Here is a 27,055-nt window from a genome sequence, read left to right as displayed (position 1 = left end):
TTTAAGGTATTTAAACTATCTGAGTTTCATTTTGATGGAGATGGGATTGCTCTGGGAGATGGGCTGCAGAGCAATCGTACCTGTAGATCTACCAGTGTCTTCAGGGTATGAATGCCTGACAGGGGGTAGAGCCGGTGCACCGCAAGAACTGCGTTTTTATTAATCTCGGGTGCTGTGGTGAGAAGGGTGCCATGGTGAGGAGGGTGCCCTTGGAGCGGTCCTGAACGACAAGGGGACAGCGGGCGGGGGCTCGGCACCCCCGGCCCGTCACCGCCCAGAGCCGGGCGCTGTGGGCACGGCGGTGCCGGGGAGCCCACGCTGCCCTGGCACAGGGCCGCCCAGCTGTGCCGCCCTCAGCCCAGCGCTGCCCTTCGCCCCAGGGGAGCGGGAGGAGGCGCCCGGGGAGTTCCCGTTCGGGGCATTGTGGGAAGGCGCGATGCGGCCGGGCCTCACCTGGCGCGGGGCGGGGAGGGCGGAGGGAGCGCCCGGGAGCCACCCGGGCCGGGCCGGGGCCGCGCCGGCTCCCAGCCTGCGCTCCGCACCATGGTAAGTGTCCGATCCCACCGGCTCCAGCCGCCCTGCCCCGCCGCCCCCGCCTTCGCCCCGGTGCTCCCCTGGGCCGCGGAGCCCTCGACGGGCGCGTTGTCAGGGCTCGGGGAGGCCGGGCACACCCGGGCTGCCCCGCTTCCCTCCGCACCGGCTGCGCCGAGAGGCTGAAATGCCGTTTCCAGGCGGGTTTCCGCAAGGTTTGCACCTTTTTTTTTTTTTAGGAAATGAAAGTTATATATTCTATTTTCTGTTTTCCGACCCCCGGGGTGAGCTCGGGTCACGCCGACGGTGTTTCGTGGCCAACCAGGAAAACAAGGCTGTTTTACAGGGAGGTTTCATAAAGCCTTCCTGTAACTTGAGGAGCTGAGGTTCAAGTCGGCTCCCGTGCCCGGAGAAGGATCGAATGTGGTTTCAGGTGGATCTCTGTCTTTTGGCTGACTGGTGCAGAGAGGGTCAGTGTTGGGCAGTGGGTTTTCCTGTGACAGGATCGCTGGGAAGAGCTTTTCCCCAGGGGTATTCCCTGGCGCCAGGTAAGTGGAGAGCTTGGACAGCAGCCTTGCCTCCAGGTCGGGTGCCTTTGCTCCACTGTCCGGTCTCACAGGGGTTGTAGGAATTTGGCTCCAGCTCTCCATCAAGTGTCGTGCCTGTGAGAGAGCGTGTGGGTCTGTTTGTGTCCCTCGCCCGCTGGTCACCGGGATGGGTGACCCGGCCCCACGGCCGGGCAGTGGCAGCAGCAGCGACTTGTTTGAGCTCGGAAAGGAGGGAGGCTCTTTGACTCTCCAGTGCTGCGCTTGGCGGGGGTTTGCTGGGATCAGTAAGGGTTTCTGTAGGTACTCTCTTATGCTAAGCGTGATGACCAATATCTTGAGAACAATGGCTGGATTTTTCCCGAGGAGGACTGTGGGCTCTCAAGCAGTGAGATGGTCAGTGATGCCTCTTAATGGAGAAGCCGTCTCACTGCTTGATAGTTCAGACTTGTTTTGCACAGTTTGCCCATTGTGTGCACCTGTAATACCAGTTACTGGCAGTGCAGCCGAACAGGAGTCTCTCAACTCCTTCAGCGGAGGCCAAGTGCTGTTGTTTGTCTCTATCCTCAAAGGCAGAGCTATGTTGTTTCTTCTCAGTAGTTTAGCCAGAATGCTAAATATGTGTTAGTCCACTGTATTTAGAAAGGTGTATCTGTCATTACATATGCAAATAGAATATGCACAGTAATGAATTTACAGATGGCAATGCAATCTCCACACCTTAAGTCCCTATTTAGATGTAACTTTTCTAGTTACACCCTAAGACAACCCTGCATATCCAATTCCCTCTAATAAAGCTTATGTAAACAACTGGAGTTCCTATTTTGCCCTTGAAAGTCAGTAAATATGGGAGCTGATTTCAGGGAAGCTGATCTCAGAACTCTCCCTGATGCACGTACTTCACAAATGCCAGTTTTCAAAGCACTCACGATATTCTCAGGGGAGCTCTGCTCACAATAGTGCTGCTTATTGACAATTTGGAGACTGTCTGCTGTATTGGTGGTTAGAATTTTACAAGGTTGAGTGTGCATTCTTACAATTAATCTTTTTTTTCTGTGGTCATAGTATGAACCCTTGCTGGTGTTATTACATTTAACTAGTGGTGTCAGCCTTACCCTATTCTCCTGTTGTAGCTACAGTGCTAATGAAAGGATTCTTTTGTCAGGGAACCCTTACTTAAAATTCCTTTGTCATCCAGTCTCTGGGAAAGAGTTGTTAACACTGGGTTATGAGTCAAGAAATAAGGGTTTGCTGGGTTACAAACCAAGAATATAACTTACTCAGGCTCGGAAGTGACAAACTTTCAACAGGTCCTTTAAACTCTCTGTGCATTGTTTCCTCCAGTTTGGACTGACAGAATTATGCTTGCAACCTTTTTTCTGTGTTTTGAGAGCGGAAGGGAAGGTGCCATGTATATAATACCATGTTTTAGCAAGAGGGTTGTTTCAATTGTTTGCTCTTGTATATTTCCAGGGAAGTTTCAGGGAAGAGTCTGTTTAGCAAAGCTGACTTCATTTCTTACTGAGAAAGACAGCTTTTCTGCCCAGCTGCTACTTGGGGATATGTTTTTAAAAAAAGACTTCTTAGAAAAGACTAAATTCTACTCCCTGACATGTGGGTGCAGCAGAGAAACATGTCACAAAGAATGGCTGTCTCAACAAGAGTGGGGAGAGAGTACAGAGAAGAAAATTATTAGTGTCCCCAAGGACATATTGCTGTAGTCTTTCATGCCTGGAAGTGTTGCAACACCTTGATCCTACTGCTGCCTCAGTGTTATCAGTATTATTTTTGTGACAGTACATGGCTCTGCTTGCAAAGCTCTGAGTGCAGAATTGGTGTCTGCATAGTAAAGGCTCTGCTTCCCTCCTACCTGTGCTATTCATCAGTAAGAGGAGACAAATTAGTACTTGTGGGCACAGTCTGAAACCCTGGAGAAAGATCAAAAGAATCCCATTGAGCACAGTGGCTCCAAAAATGTATTTGGCCCAAATAGAAAAGGAGTTGGCAAGCATTGATTCCGCTTAGCAAGACATTTGATAAACAGTCACTGATCTAGAAGCTTGGATGCAAATATTAGTTGCTGTGACTGCAGCTGCTGACACCTTCCTAGTGTTTGGAAATGAACTCTCAGCTCTTCTGAATATCGACCTCACCAACAGTCTCAATGCTGTTAATTGTTAAAGTGGATCTGCAAAAGATGTTTTCATTGCTGCACAGAATTTACTATCTATAGTTCAAAGAATGACTCCTTATTTTCCACTTTTTACATTATTTTCCATTTTACAGCTGTGTGTTGGCCTAACAAAGACAATGAACTTTGCTTCTAGGCATTTAACTCTGAAAGACAAGAGGGACAGCAGATTAGAACAGATGAGAGGAGAGAAAATGACAAATAAATTATTCTTGTTGTTCAAGGCAGCATTGTACATGGAAAAAAAAAGTCCATGTGGTATTTCTGTGTTAATTTTTCTGGTAATGAACTTTAGTATGATAGTAGAAAATGGCAATGGAATGGCATCTTGTTTAGAAAGTCCTGAGTATATGGACTTTTCTGCTTGGAAAGAGGTGACTGCAGGGGAAGTGATACAAATGCATGAAGTCATGAACACTATAAAGATTGGTTGCTACAAGAAGAGTCAGGGTCCATCCTGCAACATTTTTAGGCACTAAATGTATAATAAACAAAAGGGAATACTTTTCTACCCGGTGTAGGTGAATGTTTTTAATCCACTGCTGAGGGTGCTGTGGGTGTCCTAGTAGTTAGGCAGCTCATGGAGGGTGGGTCCACAGGTGGGTTGTCTGGATGCAGTTTCTATCCCTGAATCCTTAAACCTGTGATTCACAGAGATAGGACTACCAGAGTGATTTTACACATGCCCTGTTTCTTATGCTGTCCCCTTCTGGAAACTGCTTAGATCAGAGCACAGCTTAGGGGGTGCTCTGGCATTCAGTTACTCCCTGTAGGATACAGTTTTGTGGGATTTGCTAGGAAAAATGTTTTTTAGGGTTCTTAGCAGAGAATGTGTAATGTTGGACTTTCCAGTTTTGGATGTTCCTTCTCCAAGTGCTCATGATCATTACAGATTGTCACTGTTTAATACTGGAGCCTGCTCGGGCTGGGCTGTCCGTGCAGGAATTGTGGTGCATACTTTGCTGTCTCTGGGTAATAGGTGCATTTCTGGAAAGCAAAAGAAATGATTCTTTGGTTAAGTATTATTTTTTTTAATATTTTCACTCACAAGTAAAGAAATTGTAGACATGTCTCAGAGCCAGGAGTTACTAGGATGTGGAGTGCCTGGAGGGCATTGGAGAAAGCCATGGCATCTGGGATAGGCAAATGCAGGAAGAAAGCTGGAGGAGTAGTGGGCAGCTGGGTCTGTCATGAGGCAAGAAAATGCTACCAAGCATATGGACCATGCAAAATGTTTGCTGTTTTGCCACATCTTTAATTACTTAAAAAATCCCATGCTTTATAAATGATCCCACAGACCTTCTGAAGGCATCAGTTACCTGCAAGAGCAGCAAAGGGACAAAATTATGAAAGTACTGAGGAAACTCATGCAGATAGAGCTGCTCCTCCCTGAAGTACTTGCAAGATTTTTGCTTCATCAGGCATTTCTGTGCACCAGTATTGGTCCTTCCAGCGGTGACTAAATTAAAACAATAGTACTCCTGTAAAAACAATTCTATCTGTATCACATATGTTCAGCTACTAGTTACCCATTAATTCCCCTACTGTCCTATTCCTGCAGGCTGTCATCTGCATTTTCTTGGCTGCTTTGGCTGCATTCTTTCTTGAGTGGCCACCCCCGGACCTTTGCATTTTTACAGGTGTTGCAATGCAGAGATAGAGGTGCAAGATCCAACCATGCACAAACGGCATTTCATCATGCAGAGGCATTGAGGTAGGATGGGAAAGTAAAATTTGCATTTGTGTTTGAAGGCAAGCTTGGCGTGCCTTTCTGGCCAGGCATGTCTTTCTGGCCTGGTATGTCCTGGATATGGATTTCTTAATATCACAGGCATAACCCCAGGTACTCTACACACCAGTGTTTTCTTCTCGTCTGTCTGAATTTATGTTGAATATCCATCTGTCTGGGAGGGCATTAAAATTCCTCTTCACTAGCCAGTAAATGCCTGTTGTTGCCTTGCTCCTTGCCCTTAGAGCTTGGAGACAGGTTTGCTCAGATGCTTGCAGTTCTCAATGGCTTGTTAACCAGTGCAGGAACTCTGTGGTCACCACCCTCTGCTTAGTGCCCTGTGGTGAATGCTGGGTACAAACTGCAAAGGAATGAGAAATAGGCTCACTTTTGTTTAAAGAAAATGCAGAACTTTACTGTCTTGTGCCTTTGTCTTGCAAGTCCGTGCACTGCAGGCGAACACATGAAGTATTGGGTGAGTGCTGGTCTGCTCTGACCTCTGGAGAAGCCATGGGAAGGACTATGGGAAACACTCACAGCAGCCACTGCGTTATGGAGATGGGGAAGGACCAGTACCTCAGGCATTTCCTTTCCTCTAAATCTCGTGACAAGACTTGGATGAATAGCAGAATGAATTTGTGTTCCACTTTCTCAGTCTTGAGGCTAAATATGGGGCCAACATAAAGCATTTTGTGAAATCTGACACTTCCTTCTGTAAACAGTGGTTGCATCTTTTATATTTATGCTTAGGTTAAATCCATGTTGTTTTTTTACTTTAATGAAAAAATGCCTTTTTAAAAGGGAAAATTGAGAATTTCTCTATTGAAAATGCTTGAATGAAATGCTTCAGCATTTAAAAGAAAATTATTCCTGTGCTCTTTCAGAGTAATTCACAAATGTGATCCAAACTCATGTGTATCTTTGGTCCTTTTGGAGCTCAGGTTTCCTGTGAACGTCTTTGTTGGGAGCTGGAGGAATGGGTGTGAGGCTCTGTTCCTGCTCCACCAGGCGTGGGAATCCCCAGGCTGAAGCACTGTCTGTCAGCTGGCTGAGGAGCCAGGGAAGCTTGTCACCTTCTGGATGTGCCTGCCCTGTCCCACAGCAAAGCTTCTAACTTTGCTCCTTGAGAGGTCAGAGTCAAGGGAAGGGCCCTGCAGTGCCTTCACACAGCAGGGCTTTGCAAATACCTGATAAGGTGAACTGGAAATTAAACTAAAAGAGGCTGCACCTTTACCAGAACCCATTGGATGAGATTTCAGCTCTGTTTCTTCACTAGGTGTTCAAGGAACAGACTGGAAAAATAGCTCCTTGTGACTGTGAAGTACACTGGGGTTATAGTGAATTAGGAGGAGCTCTGGTAGCTTGCTCAGCCTCTCCCCTGATCTTCTCCTCTGTGTGGTAACCTCATGAAGATTTTCACTGCCTCCCAGAAACATATAAGCAAATAAAAACAATTCTAAGAGCCCAGCTGCCTAGGAGGCAGAAGGGATGTGATTATCTGGTTAAAAATTGCTCTGAATGTCTTCAAATTGTGGTGGTTTCTGTGAGGTCAGCCAGCTACCACCCCTGCCTCTGTCTGTCCCTGGGGGTGGCACTGAAGCTGGAGTGCCCTCTGTCTGGTTCTCACGGCTGTCCTGCCGTTCCTGGCCTACTGTCCTATGGCAGAGCTTGAGGCAGGTTCTCTGCAAACTCCTGGCCTGGATCTGTTCTTGCTTATTGCCTGGAAACTGGAGTAATTCCACTTGCAGGAATAAAAAAGCACTGATTTAAGAAAACCAAGAGTAACTATGCTCTGTAAAAACTGGGTGCCATTGCCTGCGCTGTCTCTCCTCTGGAAAGCCGGGATTGCCGTTGGTGGGATGGCTGGCAGCCTGTGAGGAGGAGGAGGAGGCACATGCTGTGCTGTAGGGAGGACACTGTTGAAGGAATACCACCAATTTATGTGGAATGAGCCAAGGTTGGGAGGACTAAGATACAATGATAAGCAAGAGCAGAGCAGGAGGGAGCTTGTGGGGCACTTACAGGGCACTTATAAAGCTCCTTCAGCTTTGTTTTCTGATCCTTAGGTAGGGATCAGAAGTGAGGAGCTTCAGGATCTGTTTGGTTCAGAACTAGAGCTGAGCTATATCCTTTAGATTATAGTTTAATTTAACTCAAGTGAGGCTAACAAGAAGGTTGTTGTTGTCTGAATTGATACTATATGTTATAAATATCCTTTAAATGCTGGTGTGCTGGTCCATTTAAAATCTTCAGTAATAAGGGTGACTTCTGCATCAGGAAAAAGCATAAAATCAATGTGTAACTATAGTCACGTGTACCTGTAATGATCTGGCACGGCTTTTATTGCATGGACTTTGGATGTATTGTTTAGGGGAAATTGCTCAGAAATGTTCCTAATGGAGATTAAGTGAGAAAGAATCCTGTGCCAGTTAGGCAGCAACATGGTGCTTCGGGATTTCTGTGTTACTGGTTTTGTCCATGTTTTCTTTGTTCTTATTTGCTTACATCATGTAGGCTAAATGTATGTTTTAAATTTTAAAGCGGAGATCCAACAGTGTTTAACAAACGTCTCTCAGCTGCTGTGAATGTTTTAGCGACAGAGTGAACAAGTAAGGAAATTAATATTTTTAATAAAGTAGTCTGTTTTGAATTTTACATATTTGCTTTAGAAGGGTCTAAAACCCCAGAGTGTGTATTAAAGGTCACTAACCAGATGGAGACTTTGTGCAACCGCAGAATACCAAAATAGCTGTACTTGAGTGTGTTAGTATTCTGCCTCATCCTGATGTGGGTAGATTGTTAATAGGTCCATAGTTGTCAGTTCAGTACATCTCTCTCAATTCGCCCTGAACACCTGACATTCCAAACCATCTCTGTGTTTACAGTATAGCTGTTCTTTTTTTTTTTTTTAAATTTCAGTATTTACTTTCCTTCTGCCAAAAAACAAACACTAAACAAAGCGAAAGCCAAAAGAAATCTTTTATTCTTCAAATGTTTTGGAGAAAAAAAAGTCACTTAATAGGTGGAATACTGTGTATGTTTATACTTTTTAAAAGAAACAATTTAATGAAAGCAGGTTTTGTTCAATTTCAGATGTGATGTAAAAATAAATACTAATAAAAATATCTAGTCAGCTGTCTGTGCTGGGACATAGATTCTCTCACATCAGAGAAAAGAATGAAAAATAGCAAAAGATAAGTAGAATATGAACTCAACTAGACTAAAACAGTGCTAGAAGATCAAGCAGACTTCCAAGGAATCAGAATAAGTTAAAAGAGAACTTTATCATAAAAAGTAGCTTCCTCTGCCAGGTACAGCTAGTCAGTCTGGTTTTCTCCAGGCTTCTGGCAGCAACTAAAGGTATGGCTTTTTCATCCCACTTCCCGTTTTATGAGGTCCAGGAATTTTCATCCATTAGCGTGTCCTATATTGCCTGTTTCCCTACAGAAAGTTTTTAAGGAAATCTTAAGAGTTTCCGCATTCTGCCAAGATGTTTTGGGATCGTGATTCCTAATTTGCAAACCTTAGTTACATGTGAATTTTAGGAATCTCTGTTTTGTAAAGGTGGCTTTGTTTTTGGAGGGCTCTTAACTGAATTTGGAAGGGTTTCAACTGGAGCAGAGTGTACCCCCAGAGCTGCCTAGCCGAACAAATCCTTGCCCAGAGAAGGCTGCTTGCTGTTTTTTCCACAGTCTTCCTCTTCTGCGTCCCCTCCCCTGAGGCTCCTCGTAGTCTTCCTGTCCTGTCCCCCCCCAAGGACCTGGAGCAGCCAGATGCCACAGAACAGGTTTGAAACTGGTCAGCAAATGTAGTGCAGGTTGAATTATGGGAGGAGCAGAAGCATTTCTGGGGCACATTCTTTTCACAGTGGGGTGAATTAGAGCCTTGCTGCACACCCCTGGAGTTCACTTTGCAGGAAGAAATGTGGCATCTTTAAATGTTTACACCGTTGGACAGTAAACTGGACAAATGATCCCTGTCTTCCCATGGAGTCATCTTTATTTGCTCTCCCTATGGGTGGTTTGTTGTATATGTAATAGAGTACAGGCTGGAGCCCTTTAGATGGTTGTGCTAAATGTTGCAGTAAAGATTAGGTTAAATTTAAAAACCTCTGTAAAAGCAACAAATGATCCAAGTTTGAAACCAGTGAGCCAACTGTAACGTGTTTGATCAGTCTGGAGTGTGTAATGGCCAAACACTGGGGAAGGCTGCACCAAAGGGGACCTCCAGTCCTGGCAGAGAACAGTCCAGAAGACAAGCTCGGGTAAGCTGCTTATCAGATCATGACAGCCCATTAGCTAAAGGAAGGAAAAGTCTCCCTAGGAAGGTCGAAAGAAATCAGAGTGTGTGTTAGTTTTACATATTTCTCTTCTGTTTGCTGTTCATGAACATGCAAACCTGTATTTTGCATTTTTTATGTCTGTTCCATTTACTGGTAAATTATTTCATGTCAAAGTCTACCATTTGATTTTTTTGTAGCCCTGAAACTAAGGGTGTTAGCTTTTATCCCAGTACAGCTTTGTAGATCTCGATAAAAGAGAAGGCCCCATAACTTTCCAATCTGTCATGTAACTTAAAGTAGCAGTTGATTCAGAGATGCATGAGAACATAGACTTCAAGTTTAGAAATCTGGTTTAAATGCTGGATTTAAAAAAAAAAAAAGCCCTATTTTTTTCCAGTAGCCTACAAATAGAAAGTGGAGTCATTTAGGCTACTTACTGACGTTTACGGAGGTCATTTTGCACAGTGCTGTAGGTGGTTGGGTCTGATTCAGTAAAACAAGCTAATAAAATTACACTCAGCTTCCAGACCAAAGCTTGTCTCCACAGACTCCACATGTGAAGGCAGCTGATGCTCTCGTAGGAACTGTACTCATCCCAACCCACTCAGTCTCGGACCTAAAAATTCCCTCTGGCATCGCCCCTGGGTCTGGTGCTTGTTAGTCACAGCCAGCACCCCTGTAGGATGGTAGCAAAGGGAACCAAGCACCCTGCTTCTGAGGTATTTTGCTTGTAGAAAGTCATTTGCCTTTGTTTTCCTCTGGAGTTAGAACTTTTAATGATGAGTAAAACATTGCAATATAATCTACCTCTATTTGTGGTTTGGCTGCTGGAAACCAACGAAAAATTCCTTAATCAACCTCCATCTTGTCATTAGCACTGTAGGAAAGCAAATATGTTTTCACAGTCAAGGAGCAAGGAACAGATGAGCTGTTAGATCTGTGTTTGTGCATATCTACTTCAACATTTCCAGGTTTATTGATGCATCAGAATCTTTCCAGTGGGCTGTAATGAACAGAGCCATGAGAGTGAGGAATGTGTTGTGTCATGTCAGTGTGACTGGGCAGAGCAAAGCTGAACTGAATGAAACAGTTGGATGCTTATGCTTACAGGAATGAAGCTATGTAACCTCTTGAGAATGTAATATTATTACAACTCCTAGAGAGTTAACCCAGATTGAAGGGGTTTTAGAATTTAGAAAAAGGAAGAAGAACCAAAAGAGGAGAAAACCCCCCCACAGTATTTTCTCTTCTAAGCATCTGCAGCTTTGTAATGTGTTGTTTTGTTACAGTAATTCTCAGCTGGGCAGTCATATCTACCTTGTTATTATGCAGACTGTGAAATTAGAATTGTACTACAGTAGAGGCTCTACCTATTTTCTAGATGCATATATTTCTGTAAAAATTGCCATATGATGTATGCAGTTATATTCTGCATATGAAACAGTGTGATTTTGGAGCTTGTGTACGAATCTTGGTGCATTTAGGAGCATTAATAGATATTTTCTGATAGCAAAGAATGTTGCCTCTGATCATGAAAGTGGTGGTGAGACATCAACTGCATCCTTAGAAGAATCAATGGAGTTCTCAAAGCAGTTTTAAGTGAAGAGCATCGCACTTTGCTATGGGTGAAGCATAACATCCTGAAGTAACTAATCAGCAAAAAATAATGGTAATATTCACAGTGACTCCCTGATTTGTTGGTATTTATTTAACCTTTTAGAAGCATAAGGTTGCTCTCCTGGAGATATACATGTATTACTTGCAGGCACTCAGATTTAAGGTCTGTTGGGTCCAACAACTGAGGGTCCAACAACTAAACCAGAATATCCTTTCATTTTCTTTCCCTATTAAAGCACTGCAGGCAAATACATTTCTTCCTGAAGGTGTCTCAAATCTCACAGTCTTATGCTGAACATGCTGTCAGCTTTTGATAGGGTTTCACTGACTAATTCCCTGGCATTTTCAGTCAAAACTGATCATCCTCTCCGATCTGATGATTCACCATATCTTTAGAAATTTGTTTATCAAATAGCTGCTACCTGTACCCGATGGCTTTTAGAAGGACTCCTGCTGACCTGCTGCTCTTATCTGTAGAACCTGTGCTCAGCTTTTCAAAACATATTCATCTTTACAAGGGCTTTGGAGTTAATGTGCTGTGCAAAATAGCCTTTCATTCATCCAGCTCCTCTCAGTGGACAAGTGTATGGACAGTAAGTGCTGTCCCTACATGTACTGGGAGGGGGTAACCCTGGCAGCTGGAATACTACCATGTCAAACCCAGTTGATAATATAAGCAGAGAAAGGCAGAAACATGGTGCTTTGCTCTTCACTGTAATCAGTGTGTACTGCCAGCAGCATACTTTTTATTTGCAAGCTCGTCTGGAGGGTATTTTAGGACTCAACACAAGGCAGCTACAAAATCCTTGTAATTTTATCAAGCACATTAGACTAGTGATGGCGAGAGCCTTTTGTCCAGCAGTAGATGCTGCCACAGACACATGAATAAAGCAGTCCTCCTTTCCCTAAAACAATCCTATATTTGAAGTCTTTCTCAATATAGTCAGAACTCTTATCTTTGGATTACTCAATAACTATGCAACTCAATAGCTAGAGAATGGTTCTGAATTATGAATGAATGCTTTGTTTAAAATCCGGTAGCTTTTTCTTTTTTTTCTATTTTGCAGAAGCTTCTCTGGTGCACTTCTCTGCTCAGACTTCACCAGAGCATGGAGTGATTTTATCTTTACAGAAATTTGCATTGTAATCTTGATAGTGATTGTGAACATTAACTTTATAATCGTCACTGGGGAAATGGAGTGATGAAGTATAGGTACAGTAACAACCTGGAATAGAAAACAAGAAGCAGAAGGAAGTAGGGTGTAGATTGAAAAACTAAAGGGAAGGGTAAGGTTAGGCTAATGGGAATGGGGTTGTGGTAAGGGATCTCCCAGGTCTTCTGTTGGGACTTTGCAAGGATTGGGAGCAAGTGAGGAAAGCAAGGCTCCTGTGCTTCTCCCTGGTCCTCCTAGGATCCAGGGAAGCCATCAGTCACTGCACAGACAAGTAGCAGCGTACCTGTCATCATGCACATGGATGTGACCACGGTTAGACATCCTTCCTGCACATCCCTGGCCTCCAGGCATTGGTACTGGTGAGAACAGCAATGGGGGTGCCTGTCAAGAACAGGGCAGTTCAGTGTCTTCAGCCGTTGAAAACGTCTCTATCCCCCCTAAGTGGGTTTGTGGAGTTTTTTTCCATTTAGCAGAGGATGTTCTGTTGAGAAGGATGTCCTCCTCAAATAGATGCCCTGCATTCTTAACACCATTTCTGCGCTCTGAGTAAATGGCTTATTGTACTGCTCACATACACTAGGGTCAGTTATTTTAACCTGCTAATAGAAGTATTTGTATAAATGTGAATTGATACTTTTCTCCCAAAGCCCCACTGGCATTTAAAAGCTGGCTCTTGTGTATTTCAGTAATACTGCTTATGCTAAGCATGAAAAAATCATGAGTCAAACCCTATAAAATTATGACTAGCTTTAAACTGGAGATTTTAGAACAGCGTAGATATTATACTTTATTTAATATAATATATCCCTGCTCAATGAGGTCTGTCCATCATCACAATTGTCTGTGTTTCATAGTCTGCTGATTTCTTTAGTAAAACTAGTCAAGCCTCCTTTCCAAAGTTCTTCTGCCCCTTATTGCCTCTTCTAGGAACCTGCTGCTTTGTTTGTGACCTGAAATATCAGAATTGTTAGTGATTACGATTACTGTCTCAGTATTCATATTTCTAGTCTTCTGCCACACTGATCTTGATTTCCCTAGCCCTGTTGTGGATAAGTCTTTATTCCCTTCACTGAGGTATGTGATCTTGCTGGAGGAGGGGGTGGTGCCCTCTTCTCACCACTGCAAAGTGGTGATGCTCCTCCTGTTCCCCAGGGCAGAGATAGAAAAGGAAACAAAGCTACTGTTTGCACAAGGTAAGGAAGGATGGGTAGGAGAGGATGCAAAGGGTTTGGCCTAGGGAAGAGGTCCAACAGGGAGGGGAGGGCTGCCTGGGGAAGACAGGAGAGAGGAGGGATCTTTCCCGTGGACCTTACTGACATCATGTCCAAACATCACACCAAGACTGGAGATGCGTGGCCAGGACTCAAGATTTCTGGCAATGGGCAGAGGACTGTTCTTCTCTGGCCATGGCCCTGGTGTTAACCATGTTGCTTTGTTTACTCTAGATACACTTTATACTGCTGTTCAGTCGGCAGGGGAAGTTAAGGCTTCAGAAATGGTACACGACGCTACCTGATAAAGAGAAGAAAAAGATCATTCGAGAAATTGTTCAGATTATTTTGTCTCGCAATCAAAAAACAAGTAGTTTCGTTGACTGGAAAGACCTCAAGCTTGTTTACAAAAGGTGTGAGTAATTTTATAAGAACGTGTAATTATTATTCATATGAATAACACATGCTAGAAGAGAAGAGTAAAGGCTCACTTCAAGAAAAGCAGCAAACAACACTCTTAGTGCTAGGCTCAGTTAGGAGCCTGCCATCTAACTGTCTGTAACAATACAGTGTCCCTGGACAAACCAGCAGGGTAAATTGTGGGGTGCAAAATACTTGTACAATTTGTCAAATGAGAAAAATGGGAGTAGTCTAATAAGTATTGGTGGTTAGAAGGCTCTAGACTTCACTGTACCTTCTAATTCAACAAGGTAACCTGCTGGGATGTGTGCTGGGCTTTATCAGGCTCTTTAGGGGGTTGCAAGAACTGTTCTGAGGTACTTCCAACATTTTGCCAAATTTTATCTTTGAAATATTTGTTGCTCTGGAAAGTGTTAATTCCTATTTCCTTTTCCAAAGAAATCACGTGGTTCCCAGTTACACGATACCTAACGTTTACTCCCTGTTCATTCTTCTAAAGTTGTAGCAAACAAAAGTAACCTTAAGGTATAGCTGGACAAATTAAGCAACATCTCCCATTTAGCAAAAATTGAGTTCCATGCAGTGAAAGGAGGGGTATAGACATCTGATCAGCTGCTGTGAGCCAGCCACAGCACCAGCGAACCGAGGTAGATCGTTCTTGCATCTTAGGTTGGTTTAAACATAAAAGTTTTGCTGCAAGTTAGTTGTGAAGGTTGTTTGGTCTAAGCAGTTTCATGCATTCTGGCCCTCTGTCATTTGATAGCCAGCAGGCTTACTGAGATGTGACTCCTTTCACCTTTATTTTTGCCTTTTTTAATTAGGAGGAGTAGCTTGTCCTGCAGTTTAATTAACCCCACTTACTATAGTGCTATTACAGCAGGTGAGAGAGACCTGAAAGTACTACTGATTTATTGTTTATTTTATCCCAACCAGTGTTGCAGGTATCCCACTTTACCAAGGGTGGAGTTTGTTGGTCTAACTAAAATTTGTTTAAATTCTCTGATCTTTTAAAGTGTTTTCTGGGATACTATAAGAATGAAAGGAAATGTTTATTTTAGAGACTAGATAGGAATTAACTGTCATATGAGTAACTACTAAGAGACAAGCAGAGCACTGAGGTGCCAGCTATTCACTCTCATGTTTTTGCCTCTGTTTCCCCAGGTATGCCAGTTTGTATTTCTGCTGTGCAATAGAAGACCAGGATAATGAGCTCCTGACACTAGAGGTTGTTCATCGATACGTAGAGCTCCTGGACAAATACTTTGGAAATGTAGGTTTCACTTTTTCCCATGAACTCATTCCTGTATCTGATAAACAAAGCTATGTGAAGCTTATTTACTTCACATTTCCATCTGCAGTACTTGCCCTGCAGGCTTTCTCAATCCAGAGTGAAATTCATTATTAGAGTAATTTATAAAATAGTGCTGAAACAATCATAAGATTGTTTTTCCATCCTTTCTTCCCCTTCCTCCCCTCCCCCAAATTAATCTTGCTACTTAGTATGTCTGTCTTGGAATAGAATTTGAAGAGAAAGCTTGAGGAAAATTACTTTTAAAAAAACCCTGGGGTAAAGTACTTTAATTCTCCCTCCTGATGTCTTCAGATATACTGGTTTTGTTTGCTTCATAATACTGCGTAACACTTAAGGACACAGAACGAGGAAAAATATAAACTGGGTGTGTTTTCAAAGAAAAGACCTGAAGAAGGTCCAAGTAAGTCTTTTAGTAAGTCTTTGAAGACTACAAGAGACCCATCTTTTCTATGAATATTTTTGAAACTATCCTGACTACCTTAAGTCATCTCATTTCAGTCAGTGTGCCATGACTCGTGTCTGTACCACCTCAAAACACAACAGTGGTTGGTGGCTGTCACTAGGCAGGGAATTTGTCTTGCTCAGTGAAACCCATATTGCAAGGGCTATGTAGGACCTGTGATAAGGTTAGTAGGCTAGGAAGTCTGCTTTGTTCTCTGAGAGCTAGTATGGATTTAATAATAAGTGAAATGTCTTTGCTGTAAGTCTGTTTATGTGAAGAGGCTTCAACATTACATAATATTCAGTTTCTTTCTTCACCCTGCTACCTGCCACAAGAGTGCATATGTTGAGTATATTTGATTAACCCAACAACTTCTGACCCAGGAGTGCTTATAATGTTGTAAAAGTGGTTTAAATGTGATGTGTCCTTTTCTTCTGGCAGGTGTGTGAGCTGGATATTATCTTTAATTTTGAAAAAGCTTATTTTATTCTTGATGAGTTTATAATTGGTGGAGAAGTACAAGAAACTTCAAAGAAGATCGCAGTGAAAGCCATAGAAGACTGTGACATGTTGCAGGAGGTAAGGCAGAGGAAGACAAAAGGCAAACACATCATCTTCCTACCTCTTCCTTGTTTGACAGGAGCTGAAAACACAGCTAAGCACTTCTGGTATTTAATTATCCAAGTGTGTCTTGCATTCAGTTTCAACAGGTACAACGGTGCAGTTACGTAAGCTTTCAGTTCAACCCTCTTGGAATCATCTGGAGACTCTTTATATATGGCTGTTGCTCTCTTGCAGTTTTAACTGCTAGAATTTCACAGATAGTGTATTAAGAAATAGTTTAAGATGCATCAAAGATATTTCTATAAGATCATATTTTAAGATTATATTTTATGTATAGATATGTATATATAAATATGGAAAAATCTCTTGTGTTTCACTAATACATTGGAAACAGATGACGTACTATTAACATTTAAAATTGGAAAGAGTACATGCTGGCAAACTCCACTTCCATTCAGAAGCACCTGTGTAGTTCTGCCAGGCACAGATATGTAACCTTTATTCAGAACCCTGCAGAGAATTCAGGAATTCTCTGTAACTGGTGTTGTGCCGGGAATGGCAAAACCAGTTGCATGGGATGGATTTATTTCATTTTTAACTCGACAGTGAAGGATCCATCCTAATTCTGAAGGAAGCAGCACATGGGCAGAACTAGCTCAGGACACACTGTGTGAGTTGAGCAGCTTTCCCAGTGGTCTGTCATGTGCACATGGAACTCAGCGAGCTGTGTACAGAGGCCACTCGGCACGATGAGTTTAGCCACAGCTGTGGTATGTCATGATTTGAGGATCAGATTCTAAACCACTCTGTTACATGTTTTTAAAGCAGAATTATTTCTACATTTTAATTAATCTGATCTAATTCCATGCAAAACTACAACTGTCCTCAAGGAGGACAAAGGTTTTGTATGAATATTACTGTACCACTCCATAATGCATCAGTTGTTTCTTCTATTTTTTTTTTTTCCTAGACAGTGGAAGAATACATGAACAAGCCTGCATTTTAATGTTAAACTACCTGGAGAGAAAACTGCTGTATGCACCTCTACAATGCACTTCCTGAAATTGCTTCCCAAAGTGCCAGATTCTCAGAAATACCAAAAACCAATAACTGAAGGGGTTTGTTTGTATAATGGTGAAGATGAAGGTCAGCTAATGTAGCAGAGGGTTTAACAGTTCTGTACTTTGCATTACTCTGCATATGAGTTTCCCAGAGTTGTTATTACCCTGGGTGTAGTTTTCTCTTTTCCTTGCTGGACTGAACTCTTGTTTTTTACCATGTCTTTTAGCTACAGATTTTGTCATCATAAAATGCTACTCTGACAGTACTTTGAAGAGATATTTTTACCAGTTTTGGTTCACTGCTGACTGTATGACTCTACTTTTGTACAAATGTCCATTATTTTGAATGTAAGAATTATTCTCTCTAATAATAATTTTTTTTCTAAAAGCCAAATTGTTGTGGGCCCTGATTTCATAAGCTTTTTGTGACAAGATTAACCCATCTAGCATAAGAAGAAATATGCATCTCTTTAGGCCAGCCCACTTCTTTCACGATCTTCCCTCTCTTTTCTGCTCTAGTCTGCTAATAAGACTGCTCCAACTGCTACTAGAGTGCACTCCATGCCTCCATTTGATCTGGAAGACTGTTCTGACTGGAGGTAGGCTTCTCCTAGGTTTAATGAATCCTTTCTGCTGCTGCATGTGGATGGCCTGTCTCTGTCTTCCTCCTCATTTTCCTATCCCCTTCCTAGATCCCCTGGACGTGTGCAAAGGCTCCAAACTTTGGAAGTGTGCAGCTTGAGAGCAGGAGATAACCTGAAGAGGAAAAAATTAGTCTTTGGGATTTTAGCGTGAAGATAATCTCATATATCGTTTGGTATCCACCAAAACCCATATTTCCCTTTAAAATTTTCCAGTCTCAAATTCACACACCTCTTGGGATGATCAGCTTTCAAGTAGTTGAACATGGCCCATTTTTGTGAAGATTGGACAATTAAATCAGTTTTTTTTAACTTTGCAAGCTACAAAAAGGGTAAAATAGAAGAGTCAGCTGGGCTGTGTCTCTTACTGTATCTTAAAACATTGTAGCTGTGTGTGTGTGGAGCCGGCTGTGTTAACATAACTGTCTTTCAGTGCAATTTGGACCCTATGAACTGATTGAACTGGCTTCCTTGGAGAGAGAATTTCCTCCTTTAACAGAATTCAAAGCTCAGGGAAATTCTCTTTATTAGCCCATAACTCACAGCTAGATGTTTTGTCTCTGTCAAATCATGAAATTATCCTGTACAAAAATTAGGCACGTTATCAGACAAATATGCCAGAATGATCCAAGCACTGATTCACATTTCCAGTCAAGATATATTTCCTCGATTTCTGGGGTGTACAGTCAGTATTTTCTTTCAGGGCTTTTTCTCATCTTTAAATGTCCTGCATGCTTACTTTGATTTTTTCATTGCTCCTTCTTTCCTAGTCCATTTGTATCTTCCCAGGGAGGGGTACAGGGGTTGTTTGGAGGGTGGGGGCACTTTGACATAACACAACAACTGTGCTGATTGTCAGCCCCCTCTTCTGCCTGTGCTTCCTGGTCTGTTAGTAAAACTGTGACAAGCTGCTTCATAGCATCATGTTGCTCTTTTTATAATTACTTTATCCATCTGTTTTCTCTGCATTGATGTCAAAGGGATACTTTGAGCATTGAAAAAAATAGTGAAATTGCTGAAGGGCTTTTAATAGCTCTGAAGACATCCAATTTAATAGTAAATTAATGAAATTGTATGAGTTGTATATTATTTTCTCATGGTTTGAAATGAAGTTTTTAGAAGTAGAGTGTTTAATTGATTAAGAAACCACTTCAGAATGTACAAAAAGGCTCCTTCTGCTCTTTGTAAGTGACTTCTATTCAGTGAAATCATCAGTAGTTTGATTTGCTTTTTCTCCTTTTTGGAGCCATGCTGTGATTCTCTGACTCTTGAAACTGTCATGTTGCTTGAATTCTGGATTATATCAAAATAAGATTTTCAAAAAATTTCTTGGTATGAATAAGGATATCATAAACCTGTCTTTTCAGTCATTCTAAGGAGAGCTAGAAGACTTCTTTCCCTGTAATTTCAGATGAAGGAGAATTCCTTATGGAAAAAAATAATAGACTAGCTGGGGGTACTTAGCCGTATCAGTATAGCATCTGAAATGAACAGCGTTGCCAAACTGATGTATCCAGTGTCAACTTGAGAAGTGTGAAGGAATTAGTATGGTTTCCTTGCTTAGTGCAAAAGTTTATTGGAATATGGTGTGCTTGTTGTGCCACCTGCCTTTGTACTACAAAATTGAATGGAAAGTCTATGTCAAGTACTCTGAAGAACTGCTAAATTATGTTCATGCTCTAAGAAACATCTTCAGTTTTCTGTTGCCTACATGTGGGCTTCACAAAGCAGGCAGGTGAACATTAATTAATGTGAGTTTTGCTAGTGTCAGCCTGCATGTATGGCATACTTAAAACCAGATTGATTTGAAGCATAAAACTTGTATTTATACTTTTTACAATCTTCAGTGAGAAAGGGATTACTCACCTGAATGGTTTTGTAATGGAATTCAGCTCAACCCAACTTTCCCAAAGGGAAGAAGCCCAAATGAAACCCCGTTATTGTCGGGTTACCCTTAGGTCACTGTCAGAATGCCTGTGTCTCCATCTCTGTGGAACTCCATTGCCACCAACAGGACTCTGCACTGTGGAGCAGAGCTCATCAGAAGATTGATGTCTCTCTTGTTATCTTAGTTCCTTGATTTTTCTTAGAGCAGGAGATGCACGTATCTTTGTACATAACTGACAGAGCTGGGAAGCATTGCCCATTTCATTTATATTTGCTCTTTTCAACTTGCCTGACTATACTAGGCAATGCTCAGTGTAAAGTTTTCTGAGATGACTTTATGAAATTATTATCCAAAAAGGTATTACCAGATTCCTTAACAGTTTTCCCCATTTCATCTCATCTTTTGCAGTTACCTAAACTCTCACCTTGCTGACAAGCCTCAAGTACTTATGTCCTAGTTTGCAAAATTGTGTTTACTGAAATAACCATGAATCACAGTCATGTTGCTAGCCTAGATTCCCTTCCTTGCTTTTGCCAGCTGCATCTAACAAAGAGCTGCTTGATTTTCGTATGGGCATCTCTGCCTGGAGGATTCTTCTTGTGATCTTACTACTCACCAGCTGGGACAGAGCTGGTTCTCTGTCTGCTACTGTTTGCAACTCATGAGTTGTGACATCTTTGAACATATGATGGCAGTTAAAAAGAAGGAGACAGATATTAGACTGGGGTAAAAATAAGTGTAATAATGTCAAAAGGAATATTAAAAGTATGACAGATCATCATGAGTGAGACGCAAGAGTGGCAGGATCTCATAGGATCCATTTTTATAATTTTTGTTTTCTTTTTTCATTATGAATTTCTGAGTGTAATGGCTCATTAAAAGGTGTCAACTCTTACAAATAACTGTAGGAAAAAAAATTGACATTTAGGTTACCTCCCATCAGCCTTTGTTTAACAAAGAGCCACTGAAAGGGAATCTTGAACGTGTCCCCCTCACTGCTCCTGCGAAGCCGCGCTGTGCTTCCAGAAACTCAGGTGGGAAACTTACAGTAAAGTTTGGATGTGATTCCGTGTCTGAATTTTCACTGGACAGAATAATGCTGTACTTATAAAAGGATGATCTACCATTTTTTCCTTTATTTTACAGTCCTTTGAATAGATAACACATTTTTCTATCCTCTGCTTAGCACTGTGCTGTACTGGAGTAATACAGCGTGCAAAACCGGTACATTAGGTGTCAGGAGGGACTGGTTTATAAGGAAAGATTACAAGAGTGTAACTGTGAGTGGGGCTTTCAAAGATACCCAGAGACATTCAGTTAACAGTCCCCTCAAAATAACAGTTCATATAGAGAGAGAACTCCTATCCCTGCCTGTCCATGACGTTCTGCTCCACTGAAAATGCGTTTGAAAATATTTCTGTCAGCACAGCTCCTGTGTGAGGGGGATTTTGCTCTCACCCTGCATAAGATGACTAAACCCAAAGGTCTCAGTTCTGCAGTTAATCCCTATGGTGGGGTTTTCATTAACTTTATCCAGTGTCTTTATGAGCATGGAGTCTGCATCATCATCTTGCATCATTGTATTTTCAGTTTAGATGGCTGCTAAAATTTGTGAGCTCAGACCAGGTAACAGCATCCTTCTGGGGGAGTTGATGACATTCCTACCAAATTCAATAGCCTGCATGTTCCTTGGCAAGGTCACAGTACAAATAAAATACAGCTGTTGATTTAAATGTCTGTTAGGATATTTCAGGGATTTTTTTTTCATGAAGATAGCTGGTCTAGGTTAAAGTATAGTAGTGAAAGCTTAGTGTTCGTAGCAGAAATAACGGGCTGTGCTCCCAGAGAGTTAATGTTTGCTGTCATGGAAACCTGTTGCCTTGGAACATGACTAATGAGACACAGGCTAAGGGAAAGGAATAACCTATTCTTCAAATTAGTGTTTAGCAAAGCCTAAGCAAGACCAGCAGTATATATTATCATGAATTGTAGTTATTTCAGATTCTGTTATCTAGTTCACTTAACTTTATCTTTTTATTTACTCATTCAACAGCTCTTGTAACCACATGTTTTCATGCAAAGAAAATAGTTAAGAGCTAATCCTTCGGCTGTCTAGAAATAGATAGCATCTTATTTGCATTCCTCTTTCCCAGTACACTACAACTTTTGTGGAAGGGACACACTGAAAACAAACTTGTGGCTGATCTGGGATGCCCCTCAGTAAGGCAGGGGACAGTAGCAGTTTGGCTGAGGACTTTTGCCTTTGATTGTAGCTGTAGGTTTCAAAGACAGTCCAGGAATATGAGGTCAGGAACATTTCTGTGTACTTACCCATATGGAAAAATCTGGTTACCCCTGTGTATCAGTGTGGTAAAACTGCTGCTCTCTAATGCTGAAAGGAAACTTGGTGGGGGGAACGATCAGAAGGTATTTTAAAGTTGACTTCAGCATTCTGTCATCTCCTTTTAAAATTGCTACTGAGAATTTTCTGGAGTTCCTACTCCAAACCCAGCATCTGTCTTTACACACCAGGCTCTGCAGTGGAGAATAAGAGTGCTGATGATTTTTTCCTGCAGAGGGAATTTGGTGTGTCTGTTGTGAAAAACAATGCTGAATGTAGAATCCCCAGTTACACAGGGTGACAAATTCATTAGAACTTGCTGAGGGTTTCAGCTGCTCTCTGAACCAGGATCTTGCATGAATAAATTGTCAGCAGCTTTAAGTCTCCCTGCCTTGTGGAGATCACGCTTCAGGGTCCTTCTGCAAGCTCACAGTGAGGAGTCAGCCTTAGCTGAGCTGAGCCAACAATGACAAGTCACAGAGGAACATCTCCACAGAAGTTTCAGGTGAAAGAATCTGTTCTTTTTTATTTCTCAGGAGGGCTTGGGATGTGGTCCTAGATGAGTATTATGCTGGATAACAACTCTGAAAGCACAACATGATGATGTGGCAAGAAGGAAATATTCTGGGAAAAACAACAAAGAATTGGCTGGGTGTGTAAGCTGACAGCTGCATTTGGGATGAAGGAGGGTTTTTTCTGGTCTCTTTTGTCAGGGACAAGGTGGTCCTTCCTTGTTCTTGGAGGGAAAACTGGCTTGGGTAATCAGTTCTTGTTTGGCAAGGGCTGACACAGAGTGTTGTGTTGGCACTGACAAGAATGTTCTGCTGGCAAAGAGGTACTGCAGAGGGCAATGAAATATCATACATTATTTTTAAATATGATAAAACATTGATTCATTCTGGTTGGGCTAATATGAGGAAACAGCAACATTTACCATGACAGTTCAGTGAATGATGATGAAAATAATCAATATGCCAAAAAAGTTGTGTTGTAATGTATACTCCAGCATTTATGTTTAAGTCTGGCACAAAAGTGGAAAGACTGGGACCTCAAGAAGTCTTGTTCATCTTTCAGTCCCAGGCAGATTCAGCTGCATTTAAATCGTATCTGAGTGATGTTTTTCTAACAAATTCAAATCAGAACAACCTGTGCATCCTGTGTGAAAAAGATTCTCCTAAATATTATAGCCACATTGGAGCAGAAGAATGGGGAATATCTAAGACCCTAAATATCTCCAGTAAAAGAAAAAACTAACAGAAAAGCAAAGGGGTACTTAAAGAGGGATGGATGAGAACCTCTGTTTTCCTTCTGTTCCTTAATGAAAATACCACGTTTTCTTATAAGAAGGTACTGATGGCAAATATGGGGTTGTTAAGGGGTTTCTGTAATTTTTTTAAGTAATGAGTTTCTGTAGCTGCCGAAGGCTGCATGTTTGAGGCCAAGCAGCAATAGCGTGGCACAAGTAGACCGGAGTGAAAGTGCTTACTGCTCCCATTCTGCTCCAAGGTGATCCTGGCCAAGAGCAGGAGGGAGATCCTCCAGGTTTCTGGCACGCCACTTTCTCTTGGCACAGCCTGGGGAAGCAGGAGATCTCTTAGTCAGGGATGGCAGCCAAGAGCATTAGAGAAGTCCTTGGTGCCAGCCAGTGGCAGGAGTGAAGGCAGACTTCCCCCGCTTCCAGTGTCCCTGCAGGAGCAGGGAGCAGGGCAAAGAGGGTGAGCCCAACTCCAGAGGAGAGACTTTTGTAAGAAGGAGGAATGAGAAAGAGGATCTTCAGATGCAGTCTCCACACCATTTGGAGAGGGATAGTTTTAGTGATGTTATCCACAGCTTTCACTCATTCTGCTTTCTATTTCTGGGTGGCCACTGCCCCATACTCTCTTTACCACTTTTTTACAAATCTTCCCAGTTTTCTCCAAACTTGTTTTTCTTCCTTTCTTTTTCCTGATGTCTGTTCTTACATAAACTCCCCTTCATCTCCCGTCTCTTCCTTTCTCTACTGACTTTTAACTGACTTTCCACGGAGGGAAGGAAAGACTCTGTTTCTCCAGGGAAGGCAGAGCAGTGGAGCCCAGGAGCTCTGTTCTGCTCAGCCCTCAGCTCCTGCTCACGGCACTTCTGCAACCTTCTCCTCTCTTCTTTTTTCTTTGTGCTTCTGCCAAGAATGCAAAGTCTTTTGGAAAGCCTTGTGTGAGGAATGACCACATTTTTGGTATTGTATTCCCCATTTCTTGTCCTTAAGTAATTGCATAGGGTGTTATGGCAGCTGTCAGATGGCAGCTTGGTGCTTTTGCAAACTGAAATGTTATTTAGGGTCCAAATACAAGATTATGAGGCACATGCAAAATTCAAGTCCATTGGCACCTTTGTTGCTAATTGATTCTAGAAAGATGAGCGCTCCCATTTCAGTGTGCTCTGTTGTCCAGAGTTAACTTGGACACCCAGGGGACATTTTTGCTGTGAACTTTCCATCTCTTTGCTGCATACCTATGTGAGAAAACTTCTGATTTGGACTGCAGATAGACAGAGACCCCACAGAAAAATGAGCAGTTAAACTGAATCAAGGCTAAGAATACTAACAAGCCAAAAGGTTGGACAGGAAACCCATTTCACCCCAGAATGACAGAAAGACAGTGTTGATTATTTTTAAATAAAAAGTGTGTTGGGCAGAGGCCGCTGTCATGGCAACTCTCAGCCTGTGTGTAATACTGTGTTTCTGGCACCTTTTCTGTGATATGTGTCTGGTCAGTCATTTCGTGGCTTTCATACCATATCTGTGTCCTGACGAGGTGTGAGGGGAAGGAGCGCAGGTGGGAGCGCAGCCGTACTCCAGCTGCATTCTCCATCTCTGGCACAAACCCCGCGCGGGCGGATGGCCCAACGCTGCCCCGTGCTCTTTCCAGACCTCACTCTACTCCCTAATTGACTGCCTTTGGTGAAGAGATTGAGGCAGCAGCAGTGTTTCTGCTTCCAGCGCTGTACTGGGGAAGTCAGGAGTCGCGAGCTGTAAGCGATGCTGCAGCCGGGACCGGAGCTAAATATATCTCCTGCCCTGCCCTGCCGTTCCCTCAGGAGCGGCTGCTGTCTGGGATGCGCTGCCGCGGGAGCTGGGCTCGGAGGAGGCTGGGGCTTGGCTGTGCTGCCTAAAGCTAGCAGAGAAAATAAGGTATCACAGATGTTAGTAATTAATCCCATTTAAGGCTAAATCTCAAGTTACCCGACTTGTTCCCCTCTCCATCACTTTGCAGGTTTTCTGGGTAAAATGTCGTGGTCCATGAAACAGGACTTGCAGCCTGGAGTAAAAAACAGAATGTTAACTACAGAGAAACAGCTCCTTTCTAGGTTACTACTTCTGCTTTTAACTGCGATGGCACCAGACCCAGGTTTTTTTTACAAATCCAGGGATGTGTTCATCTATGAGGTTTTGGATGTCTGCACATTTCAGCACAACCTTAGCAAGGTACATATAGAGGACAAGGGATCTGGATTTTGGCAGCACTGGCTGTGTTGATGCTTCTCTGCGTGTCTATTTGGGCACCCTTATGGGGTGTTAATTGGCGGTATTATTTGAGTAATTTCAAGGACTGATTAACAGCCACTTTGGGTTGTGTCAACATCTTGTGAAAGTCCTCCCACCTCGCCGTGAGTGTGGGGAGAGCCAGGACAGGGTGTGCACTCACTGCCGTGCCGAGCCCACTGAGCAGGAATCGTTCCTGCGGGATGCACGAGCAAGATTTACCAGAAGGCCTAATGCTGGGGGTTTGTTTTGATTTCTGAGTCAATTTCTAATAAATCAACTTGCTTGAAGAAGTATGTTTTATGGTTTTAGTGTTCAACAGGAAAGTTTACCCTTTTGAAGGAGCTGTTGGTGCATATGCACAGTGTAGCTCTTCAGGCAGCAGCAGAGATGACCCCTGACCAAACCCCATGTGTTTGGGAGGAAGTTCAGGCTGTTATGTTGATACCTTTTTTTATCTTTTTAATGAAACCTCCTTCCTGCCATTTCAGAGGAGAGGAGGGTTTGACGTCATGTGCTGATGAGTCACTGCTTTTAACAGGCCAGCAAGCAGGGATTGAGAGTGCTGTCTGGAGCAGCTGCTCTGTTAATCATTCACAAAAAGCCCAGAGAAAGCTCAAGGGGAATGCTTGTGAATAATTAAATTTCTGTTTTCATTATGAAGATGCAGTTGATTTACCTGGATCTGCTAGAATCCAGGTATTGGGAAGTGAGAGAGGAGGACAATGATCTCACTGGTGTGTTGATACCACTGTGAATAGCTTTTGGATAGTCATTGGTGTCAGTCAAGCATATACATGATTTAACAATTTCATGCAAAGCTTATGTAATAGAACTGACCACCAGCTACATTTCACTTGTTGCAACCACTTCAACCATACCCATGTTTTCTAGAAGAGAGTTCTTGGGGAAGCAAATGCCCTTGACAGGGCAAGACATGGATTTCACTGGAAGGCTGTATTTCTGATGTGTCTCATAGCCTAAAGCTGTGTATTGTCAAAGGAAGCAGAGTTGTCTAGGTTTGTTCACTGATGGTTCTCCTGCTCATAAACACCTTCTGGGGGTGACTTGGATCATTTTGAGTTAATGCCAAATCAGTATCTTGACAAGAGATGTTGCACTCATCACTGTGATGAGCTTTAACTTCAATTGCCAACATGCTGTGATCAAAGAGTTCATAGATTCCACTTTGGATGAGTAGGACTCTTATTTTAGACAAGGTCCAAACTGGATAAATACCTAAATGGTGAATTATTCACTGCTCAGCTCTTCCTCTCGAGGTTAAGTGTCTTAGACAAGAGCTGCTACCTTCTACCTAGAGGTAGAATAAGATGGACAATCCCATCCTCTAATGGTCAGTTGAAGCTGCCTTAGAACAGAAGGATACTGCTTGGCCTTGACAAAATGTTAGGTTTAGCTTCGCCTACACAGTTGGAGTGCTGGGATGGTGGGGGGATTGCTTACAAACATTGACTTTAATTACCTATACAGTGTGAGTAGGAAGTTGTTATTCTGCCTGTCAGATATATAATGAGAAAGAAAACCCACACTACGAAACCATTTGAGTCTTATAAACCTTTCTGTCTTT

The 27,055-nt window shown here is 42.5% G+C and overlaps 1 protein-coding gene and 1 long non-coding RNA gene across 2 annotated transcripts; one reads left to right on the top strand and one right to left on the bottom strand.

Moving 5' to 3' along the window:
* The first annotated feature begins 200 nt into the window (after positions 1 to 200).
* On the top strand, positions 201 to 17,474 carry AP1S3 (adaptor related protein complex 1 subunit sigma 3). The gene is made up of 5 exons (XM_027751231.2): positions 201 to 546; positions 13,516 to 13,694; positions 14,863 to 14,971; positions 15,897 to 16,034; positions 16,990 to 17,474. The coding sequence occupies exons 1-5, from the start codon at positions 544 to 546 to the stop codon at positions 17,023 to 17,025; spliced, it is 465 nt and encodes a 154-aa protein (XP_027607032.1). The 5' UTR covers positions 201 to 543; the 3' UTR covers positions 17,026 to 17,474.
* Positions 12,832 to 16,160, bottom strand: LOC114003876. The gene is made up of 3 exons (XR_003546386.2): positions 16,078 to 16,160; positions 13,379 to 13,582; positions 12,832 to 13,020 (listed from the first exon to the last, which is right to left on the bottom strand). It is a non-coding gene; the product is annotated as an uncharacterized LOC114003876 (long non-coding RNA).
* Positions 17,475 to 27,055: the final 9,581 nt, after the last annotated feature.

Source organism: Pipra filicauda, unplaced genomic scaffold (assembly GCF_003945595.2).
Source record: "Pipra filicauda isolate LSUMZ 115617 unplaced genomic scaffold, ASM394559v2 scaffold199_size1391877_pilon, whole genome shotgun sequence".
NCBI classification, from domain to species: domain Eukaryota; kingdom Metazoa; phylum Chordata; class Aves; order Passeriformes; family Pipridae; genus Pipra; species Pipra filicauda.
The sequence above is the reverse complement of the archived record's forward strand: the minus strand, read 5'-3'. Positions and strand labels throughout refer to the sequence as shown.

Excerpts from the sequence above, each read along its gene's own strand:
- AP1S3 (XM_027751231.2), top strand. Across the intron at positions 14,972-15,896 it reads TGGACAAATACTTTGGAAAT|GTGTGTGAGCTGGATATTAT; the intron begins GTAGGTTTCACT and ends TTCTTCTGGCAG. Across the intron at positions 16,035-16,989 it reads ACTGTGACATGTTGCAGGAG|ACAGTGGAAGAATACATGAA; the intron begins GTAAGGCAGAGG and ends TTTTTTTCCTAG.